This window comes from Orycteropus afer, unplaced genomic scaffold, assembly GCF_000298275.1.
Source record: "Orycteropus afer afer isolate SDZICR_OR568_19922 unplaced genomic scaffold, OryAfe1.0 scaffold00015, whole genome shotgun sequence".
NCBI lineage: Eukaryota > Metazoa > Chordata > Mammalia > Tubulidentata > Orycteropodidae > Orycteropus > Orycteropus afer.
Genome location: NW_006921602.1, coordinates 21,913,965 through 21,941,442, shown reverse-complemented (window position 1 = coordinate 21,941,442; position 27,478 = coordinate 21,913,965). Strand labels below are relative to the sequence as shown.

At 39.0% G+C, this 27,478-nt stretch overlaps 1 protein-coding gene across 1 annotated transcript in view; it reads left to right on the top strand.

The window, feature by feature from the left end:
* TCF12 (transcription factor 12) overlaps positions 1-27,478 on the top strand; it is a 490,015-nt gene that overhangs the window by 351,865 nt on the left and 110,672 nt on the right. Inside the window, exon 6 of the mRNA XM_007958528.2 lies at positions 23,452-23,587. Coding sequence (XP_007956719.1) covers positions 23,452-23,587 — 136 coding nt within the window. The remainder of the gene's footprint in view (positions 1-23,451; positions 23,588-27,478) is intronic.

Sequence of the window (27,478 nt, the reverse complement as noted above, 5' to 3'; positions counted from 1 at the left end):
CCAGTAACTAGAGCGTGTAGTAAATGCTAAGGCACACTATTTTAAAATGGCTATATGCATGGTATTTTATATAAAAATATGTTCTCACATTCCTCCCTTTCTCTTGGTACTAAACTCAATCATGAGTTTGCTGAGTGTTATTATATATTTGGTTATAATGTATTGTACTAACACCTGAATCGTCTTGGTGGAGTAGTTGATATCGTTGCCTGAGGACCATGAGTTGTACAGTTTACTCTATCTTTTACAAAGTTGGCTAATCTGTTTAAAATACAAGGTGCAACTGTTAGTAAAATTAGTCCTATTATGACTGGTCCTGCGAGGGCAGATAATAGAGATGTTAGCCAGGGAGAAGAGTTGAACCAGTTTTCATACCATCCCTGGTTTGGGGCATGCTCTCTTTTTCTTTTTTCTAGTCCTTCTCTTGCTTTAGCCAGGCAGTTTTTTATGACTCCCGAGTGGTCTATATAATAACAACATTCCTCTCCTAGAGCGGCACAAACTCCCCCTTGTTGTTGGAAAAGGATATCCATACCCATTTTTAATTGTAAGGTTAGTTCAGCTAAGGAGGTTAGGGATTCTTGGCATTTGGTAATGGATTCTTCTAGTCTTTCTATATCCTGATCAATTGCTGCTCTAAGTGAGTTATATTGCTGATGCTGGGTTACGATAGATGCAATTCTTGTTCCAGCTCCCGCTAGTCCTAGTCCTAATAAAACAGTTAAAGTTATAGCAGAAACTGGTTCCTGTTGTTTCACATCCCCACACTTTACAATAAAAGTCTGGTACCCCCCCACACCGGTTTGCTAAGGCTCTGTCTCTTCCTCCCCCTGGGCAAATGTAAAATGGTAACTTACAGAGTTCGTGGCGGAGTCCGGGGTGCCCACAACCCATTCCCCAGCCATTGATTCCTCCAGAAGCACATGACCGCTGGCATGTGGGTTTGCCTGAACATTCAGGAGTACCGTTTTTGCTGGGTTCCCAATCTAAGATGTCCCAGGATCCGGTCGCTAATTGGCATAAGTCAACGTGTATATCAGGCCACCAAGTATTACGGGGGTGGTTGCCCGTGATAGAGCTGACAGTGTCCCCTGTGGCTGACGTAATTCTCCAGGTTAACGGTTGGGGTGTGTGTGGGCTAGATAAGGGATTTACATAGTTACCAGTTATCAACATTAACACTAGTGAGGTCCACATCGCTGAATTTTTAGTTTGAGTGGATTGTTGGGGTCCTTGGAGACGTGCCATTTCTGGTCAGGGACAGGATCGGCTTTGCGGGCGTGGGTATGATGAATCCAGGAGGCTATTCTGTCAACTTTGAGGGCGGTGGGTGTGGTCAGGATTACGATGTAGGGTCCTTTCCAGCGAGGTTGTAGAGTTTCTTGCCGATGTCTCCGTACATATACCCAATCACCTGGTTGGTACTGGTGAGGTTCGGGAGGGGGACTAGATTGGTAGAGGGCCCTTAAGTTTGGCCAGATGTCTTGCTGGGTTTGTTGCAGGGCTTGATGAGAATAAATGAGTTCATGATTATCAGTTGCAAGTAACAAATCGGACTGGAATATAGGAGTGATGGGTGGAGGTTTACCAAAGACAGTTTCAAAAGGTGTTAATTCTAATTTATAAGGAGAGTTATGGACCCGAAATAGGGCGAAGGGGAGGAGAGTCACCCAGTCTCCATCAGTCTCTATGGTTAAGGTCTCTTTTAGAGTTCTGTTCATTTTTTCTACCTGGCCTGAACTTTGGGGTCTGTAAGCACAATGCAATTCCCAATTAGCCCCAAGAATAGTTGCTAAACCGTGTATTATCTTAGATACAAATGCCGGTCCATTATCTGACCCTATCATAGTAGTAAAACCATACTTGGGTAGGATGTCTTCTAGTAGTTTCTTAGCTACAACGTGGGCCGTTTCTCGCTTGGTTTGGGGAAGGCTTCCACCCACCCTGAAAAGGTATCTATAAAGACTAACAAATATTTATATCCATTATTTCCCTGGTTTTACCTCCATGTAATCTACTTCCCAGCAAGTTCCTGGTATTCTGCCTCTTGATCTGGAGCCTAGATTCAAAGGGTTTTTAGTAACATTGGTTAATTGGCAGGCTTTACAGTCAGAAACAATTATTTCAGTTTTAGGTTGAGCATTTTTAATTATCACATCGGCCTGTTTTAGTAATTCCTGCATCTTTTTGGTTTCTAAATGAGTGGTCTGATGTATTTTGAATAAAATTTCTTCTCCCAGTTTTTCGGGGAGGATGGCTTTGTGATCTGCTGATTTCCACCAGTTGAATACGTACTGAGTTCTGGGTAGTTGTTTAATCTATTTCAAATCTTCTTCAGTGTAATTGGGGTTCATAGGTAAGGTGGGGCTCCTGGGATCGGGCAGGTTGGAGGTTAGTACTAGATTAGTAGATAGTGCAATCTCTCGAGCAGTTTGATCCGCCAAATTATTGCTTCGGGCGACAGGGGAGGTGGTTCTTTGGTGTCCCGGACAATGAATGATGGCAAGTTTCTTAGGGAGCCATAGGGTAGCTAGTAGATCTAGGATCTCGTTTTTGTTCTTAATTGTCTTTCCTTCTGCGGTTAACAGGCCCCTTTCCCGATAAATTGCCCCATGAATATGTGCCATGACAAAAGTATAACGACTGTCTGTATAAATATTTAACTTTTTGTCTTTTCCCAAAGTTAGGGCTTTGGTCAATGCTATTAGTTCAGCTCGTTGAGCCGATGTTCCGGCTGGTAACAGCTCAGCCCAAACTATTGCAGTTTCCGTTACCACCGCTGCCCCCGCATACCTTAGTCCATCATGCACAAAGCTGCTCCCATCCGTATTCCAGGTAACCTCGGCATCCGATAAGGGTGTGTCTTGTAGATCAGCTCGGGTTCTGTGCGCTTGAGCCAGAATGTCGATGCAATCATGGAGCGGAGTACCCAAATCCGGATCCGGTAACTGTGGCAGGGTTCAGTGCCGTAGGTGACTGGAAGATAATCTTAGTTGGGTTCAGTAACAGTCCTTGGTAGTGGGTGAGTCGTGCATTGCTGATCCATTGATCAGGAGGTTGCTTAAGAGTTCCTTCTATATCCTGCAGGGTGGTGATATATAGCTCTTGTCCCAGTGTAAGTTTGCCCGCATCTTTGACTAGCAAGGCTGTTGCTGCTATTATGCGTAAGCACGGGGGCCACCCCGCCACTACTGGGTCCAATTTTTTTCAGAGATAGGTTACTGGTTTTTTCTAGGGGCCTAGGTGTTGGATTACAACTCCTTTCGCTAGCCCCTTATTTTCATCAATGTAGTTTCCACATAAACTGGTGGCCTATGTTTTGCTAACCCCATACCTCCAGTTTCAGCCCATGCCTGAGGAAAAGCTGATAACCACTGCTTTATATCTCCAGACGGGGGAGCAGGGGGTTGTTGGTGGAGCCTGTTCATCTTCTAGGTTTACAGTTAACACTTGAATAGGTTGGCCCCTACTGTCCATAATGGTCGCCCCTCCTTTTTGAAAGTGGATCTGTGCTCCTATCTTGGTTAGTATATCTCTCCCAAGAAGTGGATAGGGACATTCTGGAATTACCATGAGTGAGTGGGATACCCGACCCACGCCGAGATCTACTGTCCTTCGGGTAGTCCATGAATGTTGATTTGTCCCTCTGGCTCCCTGAACCCTGGAGGTTTTATTAGACAGTTTTCCTTGGGGTTTAAGTAAGACTGAATGTTGGGCCCTGGTGTCCACCAGGAAATCAATTGGAGTCCCCTCCACTTTAAGGGTTACCCTGGGTTCACGGAGGGGGACCGAACCCTGTCGCCCCTTATCACTGAGTTCCCCCAATTCTAGTACTCTAGTCTGTGATTTATGAGTTCTTTTATTCGGGCACTCTTTTGCCCAATGTCTGTTTTCCTTGCAATAGGCACACTGATTCTTGCCCAGTTTAGGGCATTCTCCCTTGGGGAAGTCCCCTTACCTCGGTATTTTGCGATTTCCTGCAGTTGTTGTTCTCTTTCTCGGACGCTCCCGATTGTTGAGGCAAGTAAGATTTTTGCAAGGTTCCCATTGTTCCGGTCACTGGCTGCCGCCAGTGCCTTGGCCTGTCAGTCTTCTGGACTTTCCCTGTGATTATAAACCCTCTCTGCAACTAGCATTAAATCCTGAATACTTTTTTTTCATTTGTTGTTGTTGTTATGTGCTGTCGAGTCGGCCCCGACTCATAGCGACCCCTCCTTGGGTTTCCGGGGCAGTATCACTACGGAAGTAGGATTGCCCAACCTTCCTTCCGAGGAGTGGCTGGTGGGTTTGAATCACCAGCCATCTGGTTAGCAGGCAAGTGTTTTAGCCACTATGCTACTTCATTTAGTCTGTCAATTTTTTGTAATTTTCTCCTAATGTCTGAAGCTGCTTGATTCACAAAACCCATGATCAGTGCAGCCTTAGTTTCAGGTGCTTCCGGATCCATGGGTGTATATTGATGAAATGCCCCCATTAATCTTTCTAAGAAAGCAGCAGGACTTTCATCCCTCCCTTGCTGTACGTCACCTACCTTAGCCAAATTGATGGGCTTCCTAGTGGCTGCCCTGAGACCTCCCATTAGAGTCTGACGGTACACCCAGAGTCTCTCCTTACCTTCAGTCGTGTTGTAGTCCCAATTAGGATGGGTTAAGGGAAAAGTGGCATTAATCACATCTACATTAGTAGTGGGCTGCCCATTATCCCCCAAGACAGATTTCTGGGCTTCCATCTCGATCCTCTCACATTCCTCGGTGGTGAATAAAATCTGGAGGAGCTGTTGACAGTCGTCCCAGGTAGGCTGATGAGTAAACAAAATAGTCTCTAGGAGGTCAGTTAAATCTCTGGGATTATCTGAGAATTTAGCATTCTGAGTTTTCCAATTGTACAGGTCACTAGTGGCAAAAGGCCAATAGTGAAGTTGCTGGTTGCCGGTTGCGTCTGCGACCCGCAACGGCAAGACTGTGGAATCTGCTGGTCCACTAGAGGGGGCTGCGCACTGCATTCTTCCACGGGTGCTGGCTGCCAGACCTGCTGCTGCTGCTGCCATTGCCCCGCCATCATCCAGCACTTGAGGCAACACACCCTCTGCAGCTGCAATACCTACTGAAGGGGTTTGATAAAGGGGGAAAAAGGAGTTCTTCCTCCGTCCCACCCTGAAAGACTGAGTAGGTCAGTGCTGAAGGTTTAATTTCAGGTTCCTTCTTCCGGGCAGTATGAGTTTGTGTTGCCAGGACAGTCTTAGGTGCCTGCTTAGGAAGAGAAAGAGGTAACAACAGCTTTAACCAGGGGGGTGGATTTTCCACTAAATCCTGCCATATGATAATATATGATCCCTGATCCGGGTACCCCCAACTGGACCGGAACACAACTTCTTTCACTTAACTAAAGACACTAACAAAAAACAAATAGACACACAAAAAGACAAACAAAATATGCCTCCCGTAGATTGGAAGCAAAACCAAAAGTAGAACTACGGCCTCACGCCGTCACAGAGCGACCCGCTTCGTCCCTTTACAGGTTCCAGATTGGAGGACGACTTTATCACCTCCCCAGGTTGAAGGGGTTTTTTAGTCCCCTTCTAGAAGAGGCCCTGGAACGTCTTCCAGGACCTCCAGCTGATGGCCCGCCTGTATGTCCACTTAGAATAAAGTCAGCTTTGCAGAAAATGGACCCCAGGTATTACACAAATACACAAATAACTAAACAAACATCTAAACACTAACCAGCCGGCTGCAACCCCCTGGTTTGGGAATCCTGGGGTATCTGGGGATCCCAGATGAGCCCCCAAATGTTGCGCCCAGATTTTGAATCCCCCAAAACCACCAAGGAGCCGATTCCACTGCAAAAGCATAGGGGTCGTTTATTCAAGCTCGAGCTCGGACCCCCAACCATCACCGACGCAGCGGTTCAGGATTGAGAGCCCCGAACTCAGGGGTAACAGGATTTTTATAGGGGTTACAGCAGAAATGAGGAAGTTTCAATCAGAAAATTACAGGATTGGTTGACATTTTTCAAGTTGCGAGTTGTCCCTACTTGATTGGCTCCGTCCTGTGGGCCGAAGCTGCAAATTGCCGTTTCTAGCTATTTTAGGTATTGGAATTTCAAGTATTTTCCTGCTATTTACTGATTGGTTGTTGCTAGGGGTTATCTATGGGGTGAGGATAATCAGGACTTCTTGTGGTTTTTCCGGTAACTAGAGCGTGGAGTAAATGCTAAGGCACATTATTGTAAAATGGCTATATACAGGGTATTTTATATAAAAACATGTTCTCACATAGCGACTGGGATCTTAAAAGCTTGCAACCAGCCATCTAGATACAACAGTGGGTCTCTCCTCATCCAGAGCAAAGAAGAATGAAGAAAACCAAAGATTCATGGAAATAATTCGTCCTGGTGACTGGTATACCATGCGATCCTCAGGCTATACGACTATGAGACCAAAAGAACTAAATGGCTACCACAGTCAACCACTCAGAGGGTATCTATGGAGGAGATCCTGGATAGAGAGAGAGACCAATGTGGAACAACACTCAGAATCATTTGGGAAAATAAAAGTGGGGGGGGGGCAGGTTTGCTGATCTCATAGAGCGTGGTGGAACCACTGAGACTATGGTCCCTAACTGCCCTTCAAGTCTGGAATTGAACCCACACCTGTGGCTTCCAGCCAAACAAAAGACAGGCATATGAGTTGAACATATACCTGAGGTAGATACACTCCTTGGAGAGAACAGTCATGGGAGAAAGAAGGGCTGTTTTTGCATAGGGAGAAAGTTCAGGGGGCAGGAGTGCATGGAGGAATGGACAGAGGGAAGAGGTAACTATCTGGAGGAAGTGGGAGGGGAGCTGTTGCATTGTGATAAATTGTAGTCAATGTCATGAGACAACGTGTGTGTGAACTGCTGTATGGAAAGTGAATTTGCTCTGTAAACTTTCACCCAAATCACAATTAAAAAAAAAAAAAGAAATTCCATAAAGCATTTTTTGAAGTAGAGACTTGTGTAGTGGTTAAGTCATTTGGCTGTTAACTAAAAGGTGGAAGGTTGGCACCCACCAGCTGCTCTTCGGAAGAAAGATAGGCAGTCTGCTTCCATAAAGATTTACAACCTTGGAAACCCAACATGGGTTGCTATGAATCAGAATCATCTAGATGGCATTGAGTTTGGTTTGGTTTGGATAAAATTCTAAAAGAAAGTTATTGTGGATTTGTTAATTATTTAAATACATTATATATTAAAATAACTTTTAGCTGGTTGTCTTCATATTTCTGTTATTTTTAAGAAGGCTTTCTTTTTTTACATCTCAAACTGCTCTATTCTGGTATCTTGCCATTGGCTGATGGCAGGAGTTGGGAGAAAAGTTCAGATAAAAAAATGAATGGAAAAGTAGTATTCACGTCATAAATTTTCATCAGTCTGCTACTGATGATTAAAAAGGATTGGGAAATTTAACTGCTAAGATGATCATGTTTTAGTAATTTAATTGTACCTGGGTAGTTTATTTTCTTTTTTTATTTTTTTAAACCTATAAGATTGAGGTGATTGTGCTGGCAGGATGCAGTTGATGGATGACTGTCATTATCTTTTCAAACCTGCATGACACTTAAAGTATAGACAATGATAATTAAATTTTCAAGAGACCATGTTGAGATGATAAGATTTGGGACTTGTGAAAGAAAGAGCATAACATTTGGCTAGTAGTGGTTGGTGTGTTTTTATTGACCTAGGAAAGGCATAGAAGCATCTCAGGTTTTCACTTGTTTTCTTCCCTGAACCCCACCCCCTTTCAAATTAATAATATTGTCCAAAGTTTCGGTAATGACTTGGAACTACTCAGGTTGCACAAAGCATTTAATGAAATCTTGTCTTAGACAAAACACTAGAGAGGATCATAATTAATGTCTCATTTTCTGCCAGTTGCTATTGATTACTCATTCAAGATCCCTTTGTTCTCAGAATGATAACAACTGTAGTTTGCATCACTATCTAATGAGATTTTCAGGATAGAATTCTTTTAACAACATACTGATAATTGCTAACATATCCCTGGAATTTCAATGTAAATTAATTTGCATCATAATACAATTATTTCAGAAATGTCAGTGTTTTCCAAATTCAAAATTTATTAAGTTTGTTTTAATCATTTGTAGAAAATTAACAGAAGACTGATGTATTATTAAAGTCCAACATTTGTGTTTTGCCCTGGGTTCCCCTCACCCTCTGAGATTTGATTGTGACTTTGTGTAGGAGGCTTCCTTGTCACTCTTCAGTTTACCAGTCATAATCTCTGCAACTTCAGATGGACTTACAGTGATTTTTCTGAATTAAAAGAAGGTTTGCAAATACGCAAATACTATACTAAGTTTGCTCTTAGAATCATTTTGTTTTTTCATTCCTCAATGACAAAAGAAGCACGTGGTACTGTATAAAGACTTCAACTGAGAGATCTTAACAGTTTATTCTATTTTATGAGTATGTTTTATATCTTTTTACTTCTTTAGTTTTACACATTACCCTCACCCCCTCAAAGAGACAAGTCTGGGAACAGCTGCTTGCCATTATGTATTAAAACTGCATCCCATTTCATGGGTGTTAGATAGGCATGAAATAAAGGAATTTTTAGAATGTACACAGAGCAGAGGCTACATGAGTTCATAATAAATATTTTTCAATTTTTGAGGCATATGACTACAACATTCGGTACTCTCCATCTTATTTTTCTAGAAAACAAATTACTGATGAAGCACTAGTCAGAGATGTGTGCTCAGATTTAATGCTTCAAAATTTAAATCAGAAAATGAGACTAAAAGTTTTTTACATAAGGTTAATTAGGTCCTCAAGGAGCCCTAGTGGCACAGTGGTTAAGCACTCAGCTGTTCACAGGTCGGTGGTTCAAACCCACTGGCCACTCAGAAGGAGAAAAGACTTGGAGATCCACTTCTACTAGACTACAACCTAGGAAACCCTATGCGGCAGTTCTATAAGGTCACTGATAAGTTAGAATCAACTTAATGCCATACAACAGTTAGGACCTCCTTCATTTTTGGATGAATTTAGTTGTAAATGGATATCAAAGTATATTTAGCATAATATTTGGGCCAAGCCATTTAATGGTAGAACACATTTCTGAGGAGGAAAGCTAATTTTTATCAAGATTTCCAACACTTTTCCTTTTCAGAATAAAGAATATCCAAATTATTGCTACATAATTCCAATTTCTCCTGGCTACTCAATAGCACCATTTTTGTATGGGTTGTTCATCTACCTTTCTATGAAATCACAATTAGAGTACCTTTCAACAAGAGGTCACATTAATAAATTATATTGACCCAGCTCAGTACTTTATTTCTTTCCTTTACCTTTTGGTTATTATCATCAACAAGACTTACACTAAATTGTTCTTAAAGTTTACATTTTAAAGTCATTGAGTCTCTGGCTCATGAAGAAGGAGAGAGAATTTTAAAACAGAAAAAAAAAAAAGGTGTCACATAGGCTACTAAAGTTTCATATAAAGAAATAAAGATTTTTGTTCTTGTTTATAGGCTAGGGGTTTATTGTACATACTTAAAAATGGAGCTTATTTATGGTAGTGTTGATTATACTAATTTAGGCTATATTGGTCAGTGTTTGAGGGTATAACCCTTCATTGATTATTCTTTAATTAGATACATGTTTCACAGATGAGATTCTACAGAACTATTAGAAAGATTCTTTCAGGAAAAAAAAAAAAAAAAATCATGGAGGACGTCCGGTAAGATGAAGGAATAGCCAAGCAAGTGACACAGACCCTCTTCAACAAAGAAAAGAAAAACCAGTTGACAGAGATAGAGAAGATAATCCTGGAACCCTGAGCTTTGAAAGGAACTATACAGAAGTAGATTAGGCACCACCTAGTGGAAAAACCTGAATGAAAACAGTGGGTACAGAGACCTGAATGAAAACAGTGGGTACAGAGACGGTCGGAGCTGCAGACTGTCATTTACTCTGATGGGACCAACAGCCTGAATATTTCCAAGAGGTGTTGGGATCTAAGAATTGACCTAAAGATCAGCCCTGGTCACCAAGGGCTGCTGGAATGACTGCACTGGTAGCCTGTGTCTAGGAAGGGAAACAGCGAGGAGGGAGACAAACTTAGTTACTGACTTTCCACTGTCCAGAGGGCATAGCCATTTTGATTGTTTACACACAGCAGCCATTTTGGATATGTAAAGTGACCAAGGGCACAGCCATTTGAATGTTTACAAATGGTGGCCATTTTGGATGTTTAAAGTGATCAAGGGCACAGCTGTTTTTGAACCTTTACAAGTGGCAACCATTTTGGATTTTAAAATGATAGCATTCTCCTTCAGATTCCAAGGACCTAAGAATAGGCTCTGTTTGCCAAGGTTGGCAGGGACACACGAGAGGCTGACAACAGGAAAGGAGACAAGTAGTGAGTGTATAAGTGCTGTCAACTAGCAAATAGAGGAGCACAGTACCCTGCTTGTGTAGATAACATACAAACAAAACAAAACGAAAATCATAGGCAAGTCACTCCAACATAAAGTCACCAATTAAATATAAACACAAAAACATCACAATGCCTCAGAGACAACAGAGCATCACAGTCCACACAAAGAAGCAAGATAAAGCAGGAGAAACAAGGAACCCCAGGATACAGACCCAAAACACATCCCTGAAGAAGATGCAGCATTGGAACTCCCTGGAAGGAATTCAGAAGAATTATATTTAGGTATCTTCAGTGAATTGAGAGACAGAACAAGGAAAACACAGAGAAAACCCTAGAATAATTTTGAAAGATCATACAAGAACAAAATGACAAATTAAATGAAATATCAGAAATGATGCAGAATCTACACACAGAAATCCAGAAGATTAATACTAAATAGGTAAGACACTGAATGGGCAAAGGAGCAGAATTGAATCAATGAAAGACAGAATGAGGGAGATTGAAGGCAAATACCTCAGTACTTCTTTGGAAGGATCAATCTGAAAAAAGATCAAAACAAAATGAAGAAAGCCTAAGGTTCATGTGGGATACTATCAAAAGGAATATACATGTAATCAGAATTCCAGAATGGGAAGAGACAATAAAACCACAGAGAAAATTGTTGAATATTTGTTGGAAGAAAATTTTCCTGGTATGATGAAAGATGAGAACATATCCATTCAGGAAGTCCAATGAACCCCAAACAGGATAGACCCAAAAGAAAATCACTCAGACATATCATCATCAAACTCACCAAAACCAAAGACAAAGAATCATGACAGCAGCATGGAAAAAACAAAAAGTTACCTACAAGGGGCAACCAATAAGACTAAGCTCGGATTTCTCAGCGGAAACCATGCAGGCGAGAAGACAATGGGATGGTATATATAAAACATTGAAGGAGAAAAACTTCCAACTACGAATTATGAAGCCAGCAAAATTGTCCCTCAAATACGATGGTGAAATTAGGACATTTCTAGATAAGCAGAAATTAAGGGAATTTGTTAAAACTAGACCAACCTTACAAGAGATGCTAAAGGGAGTCCTTTGGACCTTGAAGCAACAGCAGCCAACAACAACTGACCATTAACACACATGATGATATAACCCAGAAACCAGCCCAGCTATGGAAGTATTGAAAGTAAATAAGCCTACAAGATTGTAAACAGGGAACCAGAGACATCAATTGACAAATGAGGACAACTACAAACCAAAAAGAGGGGAAACACTGTGTCATTACAGAACTTCTAGATGGCAAGGAAGTCAATACAACTACAAGAAAGAATGGACTGTTCTAAACTTGGGAAGAAAATTACAAATCACGAGGTAACCTCAAAGGAACATGATAAACCTTCACATCAAGATAAAAAAGAGGACCAGCATAAATATTCAGTGAATACTAAAACAATAGCAATGAAGGAAGTGATAACACGATTCATAAACACAGTTAGCTCAGCATAGAAAATTATATGGAGCAAAAGAAATCAACACCATGAAAAAGCACATAACAAAAATGTCAGGAACAAATTCATATTTGCTGATAATTACATATCTGTCAGGGGACTTATCTCTAAGATTTATAGCCAAAGAGTGGATGACCAAAACTAAGGTACGTACACATAATGGGATGCTATGCAGTACTAAAGAATAATGTAGAGTCTACAAAACATCACATAATATGGATGAACTTGGAGGATATTATGATGAGTGAAATAAGTCAATCACAGAAGGACAAATATAGTTTTAGTTTGTTGTTGTAAGAGAGTCAAGGAAAGGTAGGGAGGGAAACTTTCTTTTTTGGTTGCCAGGGGTGGGGGGGTTGATCACTGCAGTTAAAAAAAAAAAAGCTTTGACCCATGGGTCGGGGGGAGATTCTTTCCTAGGAGTGTGTTAAGAAATGTATGCTATGTCACTTCAGAATTCTAATTTTGCCTAGAAAAAGACAGCCTCAGCAGAATAAAACTGCTTTGCCTAGTTCTTTATCCACTGGGATGTTTGTTTATTCTTTTGGCCTGAGATACCTCCAGAACAAGATCAGTGGTAATCAATAGTGCTTCTCATTTGTTTTAGGCAGGCAGAAAAATCAATAGTATGAACTAATACCTACTTTTATTGTAGGAAAAAAGAAAGAAAATAGTTTATGATATGTGCCTTAGTCCAACCAAAATGTGTGAAGAGTCAAAGAAATGAAAAAGATATGACTGTTAATGATTTTTGTTAGTTGCTTATGTAATTTAGCCTTTTATTGTTTTTAATCATATTTTCCACTGGTTTTCATGTATATTATTTTCTAGGTTGTCATCTTGTGGAGAAAACCTTATCTTAAACTTCTTTTGTATTGCTTATAGTGATGAGCAATTCATTTTAGTTAACAGGATGAAATATGATCTTCTGATCTTATAAAGATATAATTTGTCTTAGATTACTTTGCTTAATTATATGGATCATGCTACAGACTAAGCAGATGAAGATAGTTATTGCTGTGATTAGGACAACTGAGTAAAGTACACAGTCTGTTATCTTTGTTGACATTATTAATCTCTGTGGAACAAGAAGACAATCTGATTTCTTAATTATACCTCCATATTTGTCTATAATAAGGAGAAAGAGTTATTGACACTAAAATTAGTAATAAGTAAACTTTTTAGAAAAATATATCTTCCCTTTTTTTCCTTCCTTTGTTCCATGACTATATGTAAAATCTGTCATATGTTCATATGTTCTATAGACTACTCAGCCATAGGATTACAGTCCAAAAATTCTTTTGTTTGTCATTGATTTAAAATTATTATATTTTTTAAAGTTAATAATCTTACAAATGGTAAATAAGTTCCTGGAGTATTGTGGAAGTCTTGTACTGAGGAAAGAGTCCTTGAAACAGACTTGGATTCCAGTACTTAACTATTTATATAACATATAAAATCTATGTAATACTTCCTTACATATGTACATACTTAATCTCTATAATACTTGCAAGCATTAACAGAAATGGTACATTCGAAGTGTACTAATAGGTTCTCAATATTCTTTTCCAACTTTCTGTTTTGAAAAATTTCAAACCCACATCAAAGGTTCAAGAATAGTACAATGAACACTCATGTGCTCTTCATTAAGATTCATCAGTTGACATTTTACCACATTTGCACCCATGCTCATGTACATTTTTTTTCTTACTTGTATGTGTGTTTATGCAAACAAATACATACACTTATAGATCATGTTGACTTTAAAATAGATAAGTTGACTTTAAAAAAAAAACTTATTCTTGATCTGGATTGATACAGCTTGAATCTGTCATACTATTATTTGGATTTAGTCTCTAATTGTCAACCCTCTTTCTAGGGGTCTGTCACTTCTGCTCCTATTCTCATTCCTATTTTTACAACATTCTATCTTACCATAGCCATTGGGATTTGTAACCCAACCTTGTCAGGACAGACAAGGTCTACTGGAGCCTCAGGTCACTTATTTAGGACAAAGAGTTTGTGCCCAGGAAACAAAGAATGAAAATGACATGTATCTTATTTTCATTCTTTTGTGATGTTTAGAATGTAGTGATCTATAGGAAAAGAAAGAATATTAAAAAGATTTTTGTTGTTTTCAGTAAGGCCAATAACCATACTACACACTTAAGCTTTATTACTTCCAGCAATCCTGTGAGCTAACTAGTAATCTACTCATTTACAGAAGAGGAAACTGACTTGTTAATGGTTAGGTAATTTGCGCAAGATCATACAGACAGGATTTGAACTCAGGGTAGACAACTCCAAAGCCTATGGTGCTGTTTCAAGGTGTTGAAATTTTTATAGTCATTCAGTCTTCTTTCAGGAATTTAAGAACATTCCTATTCATCATTTATACTATTTTGTGCCTCTGTTACTCTTGATTATTAATATTTGACTTTGAGAAAATAACTTACTGGCTAAATTTTATACATCTGAAAGTTTATCTTTACCTTATTACTTAAGCAGACAGACTTCTTCATTGTCCTCTAAATTCAGTCCTTTGTCCCTCCATTGAAGTATTATATTTCAGGCCAACAAACATTTTCTAAAAAGGGCCAGGTAGTAAATATTTTAGGCTTTGCTGACCATACAATTTCTGCTGTAACTACCCTACTTTTCCATTGTAGTATGAAAACAACCAGAGCAAATACATAAACTGTGTTCCAATGAAACCATTTAGAAAAACAGGCATTTTTGGCCAACAGGCTCTGGTTTAGCCAACCTCTGGTATAAATCATTTTCTGTACTATAATAGTTTATATGCCAGGAAAATGTTGCAAGGGGCATTATTAAAAGACATGTGAATGCCCGTCTCCTCTCATTTATTTATTTATGTATTTAGAATGACCAGCTTCATATGTGCCTTCTATATGAGAAAAGCCAGATGGAATCATAGATACAGCAGGTGCCTCAAAACATGTTATCAATGAAAGTTTTTCACTGAGCACAGAACATCCTGTTAAAAACCAGTGTTGTTTGAAGGAGTACTTCAAGGTATATGACCCCTGCCCTCAAACATGTGGTACTAATATGTTCCATCTAGCATACTATGAGCCATGTTCTGATCTTGCTATTTGAGGAATGTTGGATGTGTCTATCACAGGCAAAAAAAAAAAAAAAACCACCAGAAACCAGATGTGACAATGAACATTTCAGTATAACATCTGTGGGAGACTTGATTTCTGGGTCACACTACTCTCACCCAGATACTATCATCAAGAGATCCATCACTAATGGTTTGTTAAATAGAGAAGATAGATATGTGTGTCGTTTACATTTATAGTGAGTGTTTCTCACTTTCATCATTTCTATTTTAAGGGGACTATATTTCTCCTTTATGTATGATAATCACACCTTTCTCTCCCAATCTACCAAACTTTGTATCTATCTGTTGGAACTTGTGCAATTAATGTTAAATAATTACACTGAAATTATGTAGTGTTTTAATGTACATATACTCTCTGGTAATTGGAGCCCTGTTTTATCCACTTTTCTCCTTCATGTTGTTGTTGTTGTTATGTGCCGTCGAGTCGGACCTGACTCACAGTGACCCCTCCTTGGGTTTCTGAGGTGATAGCACTACGGAAGTAGATTGCCCAACCTTCCTTCTGAAGAGTGGCTGGTGGGTTTGAACCACCAGCCTTCTGGTTAGCAGTCAAGTGCCTTAAGCACTGTGCTACCAGAGCTCCCTTCTCCTTCATAAAGGAATGTATCATCTCTGTTCAGAATTTACCTTTTGAGGAATCTGCAACATTATGCTCTTACTTAGGAGAATTTCTAAAAGATATAATGACCTTTTACTGCTTTGGTACATTGGTTGTTTTATGTGTTCTCCAGCATTGTTGAGTAAACTTTAAAAAAACTGAAACATCTAACTTAAGTTAAAACACAATATGCCAAAACTTACAGGATATGACAAAAGCTGTCCTTAAAAGAAATATATAGCTATAAACACCTACATTAAAAAAAGAAGAAAGAAATCAGTATTCTAACTTTGTATCAGGAGCTCTGGTAGCATAGTGCCTAAGGCACTTGACTACTAACCAGAAGGCCGGCAGTTCAAACCCACCAGCCACTCCTCAGAAGGAAGGTTGGGCAATCTACTTCCATAGTGATACCACCTCAGAAACTCAAGGAGGGGTCACTATGAGTCAGGTCCAACTCAACAGCACATAACAACAACAACAACAACAACATGAAGGAGAAAAGTGGATATAACAGGGTTCCAATTACCAGACAGTATATGTACATTAAAACACTACATAATTTCAGTGTAAAGACCTTAAAGGAGATGAGCAAACTAAGCCCTAATGCAGCCAAAAGAAGGAAATAGTAAAGAGTATATGTGAGATCTGGTAGCATAGTGCCTAAGGCACTTGACTGCTAACCAGAAGGCTGGCGGTTCAAACCCACCAGCCACTCCTCGGAAGGAAGGTCGGGCATTCCTACTTCCGTAGTGATACTGCCTCGGAAACCCAAGGAGGGGTCGCTATGAGTCGGGCCGACTCGATGGCAAATAACAACAACAACAACATATGTGAGATAGAGAATTTTTTTAAAAAGTAGAGAAAATCGACAAAATCAAAATTTGGCTCTTTGAAAAGATCAACAAAATTGACAAATCTTTAGCTAGTTTGATTAAGAAAAAAAAAGAATACTGAAATTATTAAAATCAGAAATGAAAGTAGGGGACAGTACTACCAACCTTACAGGGAAAAAAAAAATTAGAATCCTATAAATAGTTGTATACCAATTTATTAGATAATCTAGATGAAATGAACAAATTCCTGGAAACACAAACATTACCAAAACAGATTTGAGAAGAAATAGCAAATATGAACAGACCAATAAAAAGCAACGACTAAATCAGTATCAAAAACCTTCCAACAAAAAATCTCTCAGGACCAGATGGCTTCACTGATGAATTCTATTAATCATTTAAAGAAGAATTAACACCAGTCCTCCTCAAACACTTCCAGAAACTTGAAGAGAAGGAAATACTTCTTAACTCATTCTGTGAGCTAACAATACCCTGATGGCAAAGCCAGACAAGGACATCACAAGAAAATAAAATTATAGACCAAAATCCCTTATGAATAGAGATGCAAAAATCTTCAAGAAAATATTAGCAAACCAAATTCCACCAGCATATTATAACCAAATGGGATTTATCCCAGAAATGTAAAAGTGGTTCAACACATGAAAAGCAATCGATGTAAAACACCAAATTAATGGAACCAAAAAAAAGACAAACAAACTCACTGCTGTTAAGTCCATTAGACTCATAGCGACCCCTCCTTGGGTTTCTGAGGTGGTATCTCTACAGAAGTAGATTGTCATCTTCTTCCAAATTTAAATGGTGCAACCACTAAGTTAATAGTTCAGCAGTTCCTCAAAAAGTTAAATACAGAATTTCCTTAAAATAAAACACTGTCATCAAGTCATTTCCAACTCACAGCAACCCTTTAGGTCAGAGTAGAATTGCCCCATAGGGTTTCCATGGCTGCAAATTTTTACAGAAGCAGACTGCCTCATCTGTCTTTTGAGAAGCCGCTGTTGTTGTTGTTATGTGCTGTGAAGTCAGCCCCCCGACTCATAGCGACCCCTCCTTGGGTTTCCGAGGCAGTAGCACTACAGAAGTAGGATTGCCCAACCTTCCTTCCAAGGAGTGGTTGGTGGGTTTGAACCGCCAGCCTTCTGGTTAGCAGTCAAGTGCCTTAGGCACTACGCTACCAGAGCTCCTTGAGAAGACACTGTTGTTGTTATTTGCCATCGAGTTGGCCCCAACTCATAGCGACCCCTCCTTGGGTTTCTATTGCCCAACCTTTTGGTTTGCAGCCAAATTCCTTAGCCTCTGTCCCGCCTGAGCTTCTTAAAATGATCATAAGAGCCAGCAAATCCACTCCTAAGTATTCATTCTGAAAGCTGGTATTCAAATACTTGTGCACAAATGGTCATAGCAGCACCATTCACAATAGTCTAAGCACAGAAACAACCCAAATATCCATCAGTTGATGAACAGATAAACAAACTGTGGTATTATGTCTGTATAATGGGTTAATATTGTGCCATAAAAAGGAATGAAATACTGACATGTGCTTTAATGTGGATGAACCTCAAAAACATTATGGTAAGTGAAAGAAGCCAGAAAGAAAAGGTCACATATTATATGATTCCATTTATATGAAATATTTAGAACTGGAAAATCCATAGAGACAGAAAACAGATTGGTGGTTGCTAGGGGCTAGAGGGAGGATGAATGGAGAATGACTGCTTAATGGGTATGAACTCTTCCTTTTTGGAGTGATGAAAATGTTTTGGAACTTGATAGAAATACAAAATGCCGCCTGTACACTTTAAAATGATTGATCTTACGTGAATTTCATTTCATTAAAAACAATCCTGAAGCCTTAAAGAAATCATTTAAAATCTTTAAATAATGTAAACTGAAATGGGAGTTTTTCTTGACTATTAAGAGTGAAACAGGGACTTTTCCTTTCCAAATAGAGCTGAGGTTTCTTTCTCAGTACCATATGATAACTCAGGACCTCTGGTGGTGTAGTGGTGAAAGCATTCAGCTGCCAACCAAAACCCTACAATGCAGTTCTACTCTACTCTGCCCTAAAGGGTCACTGTGAGTTAAAATTGACTCACTGGTAGTGGGTTTGATTTGGTTGTTACTTACTATACTTAGTGGCAGAAAGGAAACTAAGAGTGTGGTGCTGGCAGTAAGGTTTAAAAACTATAGGTAGGAGGATAGTAAATGCCCAAAGGAATCAGAGCTCTTTAAACTTGAGGGCATCCTGTCAAATGTAGACAACACCCTGTCCTAGTGAGGTCTTTTCCCCCCTTGCATCTTTTAAGCCAATGTGGTCTCTTTACTTCACCTAAGAGAAAGCTTGGAGCCATATTTTGCTAGACTAATCTCATTTACTTTATTATTGAGTTGCTGGATTAATAGGTCAGGGCTGCTAAATCTGAATTTCAACACATCACTTGACAAAGTCTAATGATGTCACTTTGGCATACCTTAGGGCTCCTCAGCTTTATAATCCCATGGTTTTTGTTTGTTTTTTATTCACATTTTTTATGCTGAGACACTAGAAAGGCTGTGAGAGACCAGAATCTCAAAAATAGGAAAGGATGATTATTATAGATCAAATAAGACAAGATTAATTATTTCAGAAATAAATGTTAAAACTTGTACTTGGGATCAAAAAGCACTAGCTGAACAAGGACAATATTGAAGGGACATGACTTACAGCAGCATAATGTGAAAAACTTAAGAGTCACAAGGTGTGATCACTCTTAGTTTCTCAATATTAGCTAAAATGAAGAATTATTTAAATGTAGTGTTGAAAAACTACACTAGGACACATCTGAGGCACTGGACTCTATTTTCTGAAGACTTTGACAAATTTTAAAAAAAGAAAAGGAACTCCAGAGGACATTACCAAGGGATGGTGAGGAGGACACAGTTAAAGAAAACCAGAGTGGCCAGCCTTGGAAATATTGGCAGTCTTCAGCTCTGGTGGCATAATGCCTAAGGCATTTGACTGCTAACCAGAAGGCTAGAAGTTCAAACCCACCAGCCACTCCTCGGAAGGAAGATTTGGTGATCTACATCCATAGTGATACTGCCTAGAAAACCCAAGGAGGGGTTGTAATGAGCCAGATCCGACTCGACGCCAGTGAGTTTTTTGGAGTCATACATTGACATTGATCCAAAAAGGAAAAAAGAAAAGAACAGAACCAGCTGTGTTGTGTGCTCATAAAAGCATTCAAGCAAAGGCTGGGTGACAAGTTTTCCAAATTATTCTAGAAGACATTCATGCATTAAAAATGCATATTAACTAAAATGTCTTTTAGCCTTAAGGTTATATGTTGTTAGGGGCTGTTGAGTTGAGTCTGATTCATAGTGACCCTGTGTACAGAAGAACAAAACACTGCCCAGTCCTGCACCATTCTCAGAGTCCCTGCTATGCTTGAGGCCGTCCTTGCAGCCACTGTGTCATTCATCTCACTGAGAGTCTTCCCCTTTTTCACTGACCCACTATTTTACAAAGCATGATCCTTTCTCCAGGGAATGGTTCCTTCTAATAGCATGACTAAAGTAGGTGAGACGAAGTCTGGCCATTCTTGCCTCTAAGGAACATTCCAGCTGCACTTCTAGGACATTTGATTGTTCTTCTGGTAGTCCATGGTATTTTCAGTATTCTTCACCACCATCACAGTTCAAAGGCATTAATTGTTCTTTGGTCTTCCTTATTCATTGTCTACCTTTCACATGCATGTGAGGTGATTGAAAATACCGTGGCTTGAGTTGGGTGTACCTTTTTCTTCAGAGAGACATCTTTGTTCCTTAACAATTTAAAGAATTCTTTTGCAGCTGATTTACCTACTGAAATACATCTTTTGCTTTCTTGCATGGATGTTGCTTGCAGGGTCCAAGTAAAATGAAATCCCTGACAACTTCAGTTTTTTCTCCATTTATCATGATGTTGCTTATTGGTCCAGGTGTAAGGATTTTAGTTTTCTTTATGTTAAGGTAGAATCCGTACTGAAAACTGTAGTCTTTGGTCTTCATCATTAAATTCTTCAAATCATCTTCACTTTCAGCAAGCAAGGTTTTGTCATCTGTATCTCACAGGTTGTTAATGAGTCTTCCTCCAATCCTGATGCCATGTTCTTCTTCATATAGTACAGTTTCTCAGATTATTTGCTCAGCATAGAGATTGAATGAGTATGATGAAAGTATACAGCCCTGATGCACACCCTTCCTCAGTTTGAACCATGTAGTCCCCTTGTTCTGTTCAAATGACAGCCTCTTGGTCTATGGACAGGTTCCTCAAGAGCACAATTAAGTGTTCTTGAATTCCCACTCTTGTCAATGATAACCATAATTTGTTATGATCCACACAATCTAATGTCTTTGCATGGTCCATAAAACATGTGTAAACACCTTTCTGGTATTCTCTGCTTTAAGTCAAGCTCTATCTCACATCATCAATAATATGCCTCATGCCACATCGTCTTCTGAATCCAGCTTGAATTTCTGGAAGTTCCCTGTGGATGTACTATTGCAGCCATTTAAAAAATTATCTTCAGTAAAATTTTACATGTGTGTAATATTAATAATATTGTTCAGTAATTTCCACAGTCTGTTGGATCACCTTTCTTTGGAATGAGCACAGATACCAGTCTCTTACAGTTGGGTGGCCAAGTAGCTGTCTTCTGTATTTCTTGGCATAGATGAGTAAGGGCCTCCAGTGCTGCATCCATTTATTGAAATATCTCAGTGGGTATTCCATCAATTCCTGGAGCCTTGTTTTTCACCGATTCTTTCAGTGCAGCTTCGATTTCTTTCAATACCATTTTTTGGTTTTTTTTTTGTTTTGTTTTATTTTTAAGATTACATAATATGTTTGATTTTTTTATTATATACCATTGGTTTTTGATCATGTACTACCTTCTGAAATGGCTGAACATCCACCAGTTCTTTTCGGTACAGTGACTTTGTATATTCTCTCCATTGTTTGATACTTCTGCATCATTCAATATTTTGCTCATAGAATCCTTCAGTATTTCAGTTCAAGGCTTGAATTTTTCTTCACTTCTTTGAGCTTGGGAAATACTAAGTATGTTCTTCCTTTTTGGTTTTCTAACTCTAGGTCTTCACACATTTCATTATAATTCTTTACTTTGTCTTCTTAACTTGCCTCTTGAAATCTTTTGTTTAGCTCCTTTATTTAATCATTTCTTCCATTCTCTTTAGCTACTCTGCACTGAAGAGCATATTTCAGAGTCTCTTCTGATGTCCATTTTGGTAGTTTCTTCCTTTCCTATCTTTTTAATCGTCTTTTGCTTTCTTCATGTGTGATATTCTTGATGTCATCCCACAACTTATCTGGTGTTCAGTGTGTCAGATCTACTCAACAGATGGTCTCTAAATTCAAGTACAATATAATCAAGGTCATATTTTGGCTCTCATTGACTTGTTTTTACTTTCTTCAGGTTTACTTTGAACTTCTATATGGCAATTGATGGTCTTTTCCACAGTCAGCTCTGGCCTTGTTTTGACTGATGATATTGACGTTTTCCATCACTCACCTCTTTCCAAAGATATAGTCAACTTGATTCCTTTGTACTCCATCCGGCTAGGTCCATGTATATAGTTGCCATTTATGTCGTTGAAAAAAGGTATTTGCAATGAATAAATAATTCATTGGTCTTGCAAAATTCTATCATGCTAGACTCCAGCGTAATTTCTATCACCAAGGCCATACTTTCCAACTACCAATGCTGCTTCTTTGTTTCTAACTTTTGCATTCCAATCTGTAGTAGTTATCATTACTCTTGATTGCAAGTTTCAATTTCAGATTACAGAAGTTGGTAAAAATCTTCAGTTTCTTCATTATTGGCTTTACTGTTGGGAGCTATGGTGGCAAAGTGCCTAAGGCATTTGACTGCTAACCAGAAGGTTGGCAGTTCAAACCCACCAGCCACTCCACAGAAGGAAGACTGGGCAATCTGTTTCCATAAAGATTTACTGCCTCAGAAACCCAGAGGGGATCACTATGAGTCGGAATTGACTCGATAGCAATGATTTTGGTTTTTTTGGTTTTTTATGTAAATGTGAATAATAGTAGTATTGATTGGTCTTCCTTATAGGCATATGGATTTTATCCTATCATTGCCAGCATTGTACTTCAGGATAGATTATAGATCTTTATGCATTCCATCTCATTTTTAACAACTTACAATTTCCCTAGATTCTTACTTCATACATTCCACATTCCAATTATTAATGAATGTTTACAGCTGTTTCTTCCCATTTTGAGTCATGCCCCATTGGCAAATGAAGGTCTCAAAAATTTTACTCCATCCATGTGATTCAAATCACCTCTAATTTGAAGAGGCAACTCTTCCCCAGTTGTATTGTGAGTCCTTCCAGCCTAAGGGCTCTATATTAGACAGTGTTTCACCACTATTTTTAAAGTTTTCTGATTATATATCAGCCATTGTTTCACTGCTATTCATAAGGTTTTTTTTCTTTTTCCTGAAGTGGATGGCCCTGTCATTCTTCCAGGTCTGTCTTAGTCTAGAAGCTTTGCTGAAATCTATCCACTATGGGTGACCCTGTTGGTATTTGAAATTGTGGTGGCATAGCTTCCAGCCTTATAGCAACACGAAAGCTACCACAGTACAGCAGATGACAGTCAAGTGGTGGAAGGTTGTATGGATTAACGTAATTAATAGAAACAGCTGATAATGAGGATGGGGAAGAAAAAACATAAGCCTAAGCAGATGGTCTAATTTAACGCAGTTAAATAAATACTTATTGGACACAAAAGTTCAAGGCATTGTTGAAGGTACTATAAATAATTTAGAAGTGATGAAGTTGTCAGGTTGGGGTCAGTATCAATGGGAAGATAACTTTTTCCTTGGCCTTTTTTTATAGTCTAGTCTACTGAGACAAGATCTAGGACTTGGGAGCCCAGCACAGTTGTCTTCTTCAGGAAAACCTGGGACCCCATACTACTCATTCTCTGCCACAAGTTCCAGGAGAAGACCACTCCATGACTCTGCAGCACTTGGTGAGTGTACCTTACGTACAACAACATCTGTTCTACAAATTGTGTTTCTGTTTTTGCCCTTAGTCTACACTTCTGGCTTTGTTTTTAATTAGAGGAAATTTGGTTTTTTGGGTATCATGTTGATGTTGGGACTGCATAAAAGTAATATAACCATTAGATATTAAATAAATTATCAAAATTACCACTTTCACAAATACTTCGTAATTATTTTTTATTATTAAAAATTTGGCCATGAATCAGAAGGATGTAAATCAAAACAACAATGAGATATAGCATCTCACCCCAGCACTGATGGCAGGGTTCAATGAGACAGAAAATAACAAATGCTGGTGGGGATGTGGAGAGATTAGAACTCTCATACACTGCTTATGTGACTGTGAAGTGACACACTGTGGAAAGCAATATGGCGATTTCTTAGAAAGTTGGAATTGGAGATACCACTTGATCCAGCAATCCCATTACTAGGTATATATATCCTCAAGAGGTGAGAGCCAGGATAGGAACAGATATATGCACACTCATGTTCATCACAGTACTGTTTATAATAGGAAAAAGATGGAAACAACTTATGTGTCCATCAGCAGAAAAGTGGATGACGAAACTATGGTACATACACATACTGGAATGCTATGCAGCACTAAAGAATAGAGTCTGCAAAACACCGCATAATATAGATGAACTTGGAGGACATTATGCTGAGTGAAATAAGTCAATCACAGAAGAACAAATATAGTATTAGTTTGTTGTTGTGGAGGGTCAAGGAAGGGTTTATATATGGAGGGAAATTTTTGTTGTTGGTTGCAAGGGGGAGGGAACACTGGGAAAAAAAAATGCATTGACCCATGTCACTTTAGTTTTGTGTATTTCACTGTACATAAATTATATTTCAATGAAATGCATTTAAAAAAAAAAAAAAGAAATTGGGCCATGAGTAATTTTGTATGACTATTCTAATAACTGATAGCGGCTATACACACACATGGACTTCACCAGATGGAGTACACAGGAATCAGATTGACTACATCTGTGGCAAGAGGCGATGGAAAAGTTCAATATCTTTAGCTAAAGCAAGACCGGGAGCTAATTGTGGAACTGACCATCAACTGCTCATATGCAAGTTCAACTTGAAGTTGAAGACAATTAAAACAAGTCGACAAGAGCCAAAATATGATCTTGAATATATTTCTCCTGAATTTAGAGACCATTTAAAGAATAGATTTGATTCATTGAACACCAGTGACCAAAAACCAGAAGCATTATGGGATAACATCAAGAACATCACCCATGAAGAAAGCTGGAGGTCATTAAAAATACAAGAAAAAAAGAAAAGACCAAAATGGGTGTCAGAAGAGACTCTGAAAATTGTCCTTGAGCAGAGAGTAACTAAAGGAAATAGAAGAAATGACAAGATAAGAGCTGAACAGGACGTCAGACGACGTATAGCACTGGGCAAAGAGTATCTCGAGGAGACAAAGCCATTTACTATAATGAAATATTCAAAGACATGGAGCTAGAAACCCAAAGGGAGGAACACACTCAGCATTTCTCAAGCTGAAAGAACTGAGGGAAAAATGTAAGCCTCGAGTTACAATATGGAAAGATTCTATGGGCAAAATATTGAGTGACGCAGGAAGTATTAAAAGACGGTGGAAGGAATACACAGAATCATTTTGCCAGAAAGACCTGGTCAATCTTCATCCATTTCAAGAGGTGGCATATGATGAAGAACCAATGGTATTGAAGCTGCACTGAAGGAATTGACGAAGAACAAGGCTCCAGGAATTGATGGAATACCCACTGAGATGTTTCAGCAAATGGATTTCCTGCTGGAGGCACTCATTCGGTTATGCCAAGAGCTTTGGAAGACAGCTGCCTGGCCAACTGACTAGAAGAGATCCATATTTATACCCATTCTAAAGAAAGGTGATCCCACAAATGTGGAAATTATCAAACAACATCATTAATATACATGCATCTTACTGAAGATAATTCAAAAATGGTTGCAGCAGGATATTGACAGAGAACTTCCAGAAATGCAAGCTGGATTCAGAAGAGGACATGGAAAGAGGGATATCATTGCTGATTTCAGATGGATCTTGGCTCAAAGCAAAGAATACTGAAAGACGTTTACTTGAGTTTTATTGACTCTGCATAGGCATTTGATAGTGTGGATCATAACAAATGATGGGTAACATTGAGAAGAATGGGAATTCCAGAGCACTTAATTGTACTCATGAGGAACATGTACATAGACCAAGAGGCTGTCATTCAAACAGAACAAGGAGATACTGCATGGTTTAAAATCAAGAAGGGAGTATATCAGGATTGTATCCTTTTCCCATACTTATTCAGTCTATATGGTGAGCATATAATCCGAGAAGCTGGACTATATGAAGAAGAATGTGGCATCAGGATTGGAGGAAGAATCATTAACAACCTGCAATACACTGACAACAAAAGTTTGCTTGCTGAAAGTGAGGATGACTTGAAGCACTTAACTGATGAAGACTGAAGACTACAGTCTGCAGTGTGGATTACATCTCAATATTAAGAAAACAGAAATCCTCACAGCTAGAGCTGTAAGCAGCATCACAATAAATGGAGAAAAGATTGAAGTTGTCAAAGACTTCACATTGCTTAGTTCTACAATCGACACCAATGGAAGCAGCAGTCAGGACATCAGATGATGTATAACATTCGGCATATTGGCTGCAAAGGACCTCTTTCAAGTGCTGAGGAGCAAAGATGTCTCCTTGAGGACTGAGGTGTGCCTGACACAAGCCATGGTATTTTCAATTGCCTCATATGCATGTGCGAGCTGGCCAATGAGTAAGGAAGACCGACAAAAAGTTGATGCTTTTGAGTTGTGGTGCAGGTGAAGAATGCTGAAAATACCATGGATTGCTAAAAGATCTAACAGATCTGCCCTGGAGGAAGTACAGCCGGAATGCTCCTTGGAAGCAAGAATGGCCAGACTTCATCTTACCTACTTTGCTCATGTCGTCAGAAGGGACTATTTCCTGGAGAAGGATGTTATGCTTGGTAAGGTAAAGGGTCGGTGAAAGAGGGGAAGGCCTTCAGTGAGGTGGATTGACACAGTGGCTGTGGTGATGGGCTGAAATATAGCAAGGATCATGGAACTGGCACAAGACAGGGCAGTGTTTCATTCTGCTGTGCATAGGGTTGCTATGATTAGGAAACTACTTGACACCACCTAACAACAACATTTGATAACTTCAGTCTTTGTACCATGATTTTAACAAGTTTCAAACAATCTATTTAATATTTTTGTCTGGCCCTTAATATAGTTTTTACTAAGAGCTATAGTGAAACCTGTGAAAGCTAGAACTGAATGGGACTGCCTTGTTTTTCCACATCTCACGAGTAGTCCACCTTTGACAGAATGCATTCTTCCTAGTGTTACTACGTTCGCTTTTGTGGAAAATATTTGAGTTTTCCTTCTCTTTTGGGTTTCTGCCTTACACAAATTCCAGATTTCACAGCTTTTGTGGTAAATTGTGAAAAATGAGATTTGACCAGTTCTTCTTCTTATAATAAAATTTTATGTATTAATAGTTAAAATCTTATATTGACTAAAAATTTATGTAATGCTGAGTTTACAATGCACTTTTATGTAGATTATCATTTCATCAATACAATAGTTTTGTTCATTGGTGAATATAATCTTAGATTTAACATAAAACTGAAACTCAAAAGAAGATATGTTCATATAATTTATAAGGGGTTTAGACTCAGAATAAAATTTAAGATTTCCTGACTAAGTTCAATATTCTTACATATTACTTGCTTCTACTCCCCTACTTTTTCATTAAGGTAAAATTCATTTAACGCAAAGCTAATCCTAAGGCACTTAACTGCTTACCAGAAGGC